General features: G+C 42.0%; 1 protein-coding gene across 1 annotated transcript; it reads left to right on the top strand.

Annotated features, from left to right (window-relative positions):
- The first annotated feature begins 1,412 nt into the window (after positions 1 to 1,412).
- LOC110018766 (ninja-family protein AFP3-like) lies at positions 1,413 to 2,825 on the top strand. The gene is made up of 2 exons (XM_020716195.1): positions 1,413 to 1,776; positions 2,352 to 2,825. The coding sequence occupies exons 1-2, from the start codon at positions 1,449 to 1,451 to the stop codon at positions 2,666 to 2,668; spliced, it is 645 nt and encodes a 214-aa protein (XP_020571854.1). The 5' UTR covers positions 1,413 to 1,448; the 3' UTR covers positions 2,669 to 2,825.
- Positions 2,826 to 2,834: the final 9 nt, after the last annotated feature.

Raw genomic sequence — 2,834 nt, 5'->3', positions numbered from 1 at the left:
CGGAAGATTCATGTCACGAATTGTATTACGATGAGTTTGAAAAGTATTAGTTTTATCTTAAAATTAGTGTTATATATAAATTTATGGCTCCGCCCCCTCCTATTAGCACATAGGATTCGCTTCACTCGTCCTTGCTCTGCCTTGCTCTGACACTCTAGTTGGTGAAAAACTATTGCATCAGTACTCCGCACGTAGAGTTATGTTCAGAGTCCAATGAAATTACGTCGTGTATACTTCACAGAAAAAATTGGCTCGGTAACACAGGTGAATACTCCCCTCGTGTTATTCTGTGTTATTCAGGTGTTATTGTATGTTATTCATATGTTATTGTGTTGAAATATTTTCAGTGCTATAATAACACAATTACATATCAATACCACTTTAGTGCTATAATAACACAATTACATATCAATACCACTTGAATAACACATAATAACACATGAATAACACGAGAAGAATATTCTCTTCCGTGTTACTACGCAATACCAGACAGATTTTATTTTATTTTCTGTCACTGTCACGTGATGTGATTTCATTGGACTCCGCACCCAGCTCTACATGCGGAGTTCTGATGCAATATTTTCCCCTACTTGGTCTCGCTCGTCTTCCTAACACACTTGCTTATGACTCACTTTGCTTAGCCTTGCTCTACCTCACTCTAGCGCATCCAGCCTCCAATGCCTCGGATATCCACCGGTTGTCCACCATCAACCATTATCGGTCGTCAGCTACTCCTTGTGACAAAACAAAGTACAAAGCAAACAATTAAGCAACACCATTATTCTGGACGTCGTGCCGACCCTAAAAACGGAGCACTGAAGCCTCAACTATTACTCCGCTATGTGACCGCTCTCTACCCTAAAAACAGAGCACTGAATCCTCAACTATTACTCATCCTTGTGACCGCTCTCTACCGTGAAGCTACAAGTCCTTCCACAAGCCGAAATCATAACTTGAGAGATTGTGTAAATCATTTCCGCGACATTGGACTGTACCTATAATCATCAATTTGTGATTTTTTCCATTTAAAATTCTTACAATATTTCTACCCGTCATTTTCTATTATTTGAGTTATATTAGGTTCTGATACAATAATATGACATTAATTAATCATTCTACCGTCATAAATTCTCTTGCAAGCATCAGCATAGATTCGATAGTTCAAAAATATCAGCCATAAACATATAGTTAAAACAACATTAATCTATAAACATATAGTTATAACCCCGCGGGAACATCGCCGTTATCCTCTCTCTACGTGGGGGCCCGCATCTCCTTCATTCCCGCCTACGTGGCCTCTCGCCAACCCTCACCTCCCGTGGCCCCCGCAACGTGGCTCCCCTCTCTCGCCAAATTTCCCCCTTCCGCCTCCCCGATAAATAAGAGAACTCCCGCGTCCCCACCAGCTCCCACACAACCACCAAACCCTCCTCAGCTGGGCCCCGACCATGTCCGCCGACTCTCCCTCCTCCGCCGCCGGCGAGTTCACTCTCCGTCCCCCTCCTTTCTCTCGCATATCGCCGGAGGCAATGATAAAGAAGAAAAGAAACACGAAGCCGATCTCTGGCAATAGACGGAGGTTCTTAAGCCCGGCGGCGGCGATTCCGGTGATGCCGATGCAGTGCTCGCATTACGTGCCTTGTATGGGGAGTCCATACGCATTACATTACGTTGTTCCGCGATGGGGGACGCCGGTTGTTTGCCCGGCGGTGGTGGCGACGTTTGTGGGTGATGAGAAGAGTGATTCGCCGGAGCTTCTTCAATCCTCGGCCAAAGGTGCTTCAATCTTTCGATGCGTTTATAAATGAATAAAATTTGTATTTTTATCTCACATTTAAAACCTTCCAAATCTAAACATAAATAAACGTAAGCATCAAGGGGGTTTAAACGAGCCGAACACAAGCTGAGTCCCGGCTCAGCCCGGGCTTAACTCGTTTATATTTTGAGCTCAAAAAGTATGTTTGTGTTCGGCTCGTTTTTTTTATGGGCCGACCACCAGGTGTTTCACAAACACACGTTTTGACAACTCCAATCTGATTTTAAGGGTTCATGTAAGATTTAAAAATTATTATTTATATTAAAACATCATTTAAATTTAATTTAATACTTTTTATTCTACTTTTTTAATTAATACTTTTAATTGATTACAAATCTTTGTAGTTTTGTGTCATTTAACTTTTTTTAAAATATTACTCATCAAAATATATATAATGAGTAGTATTTCGAGTCTAAATTAGTTGAATATGAATGAACAAATCTTTGTTTTTATTAGGCTCATTAACTTAACGAACGAGCCGAACACGAACTTTCCCGATATGCATTATGATAACCCTAATTCCGAAATGACACAGCAAATGCTCCAGAAAGCAGCAGCAGCATCACCGGCGACAAATCCAAGACCCCAGACCTCCATGAGTCATCTTCAAATAACGGGAAGAAAACAATGAAACCAATAATACCATACGTCACAGCCAAAGGAGACGGACTTCAAGGAAAGACTACCGGAGGTTTCTTATACAGATACACAAAGGTTGATGAGCTGAGGATAATGTGTGTTTGCCATGGCCTGAGCTTCTCGCCAGCGGAGTTTCTGCGACATGCCGGAAATAGCCATACTTCGGAGCCGCTCCGGCATATCATCGTCATGCTGTCACCGGCGAGAAGGTAGAAGGAGATGACAGAGATGTAGTGATTGTTGTTGTAATTTGTTTGATCCATAGGCTTTTTGAGTCACTGTTATATGTTGTTGGAGTTTTATGTAGGTGGTGTTCAATGGGAAGGTGTGGTGAGATGTGTTATGGAGTCTGAGTTGAGTATGAGTTCATTTGCTACAC

Source organism: Phalaenopsis equestris, unplaced genomic scaffold (assembly GCF_001263595.1).
Source record: "Phalaenopsis equestris unplaced genomic scaffold, ASM126359v1 Scaffold000036, whole genome shotgun sequence".
Classification (NCBI taxonomy): Eukaryota; Viridiplantae; Streptophyta; class Magnoliopsida; order Asparagales; family Orchidaceae; genus Phalaenopsis; species Phalaenopsis equestris.
Note: the sequence above shows the minus strand (reverse complement) of the source record. Positions and strands in the feature narration are given on the sequence as shown.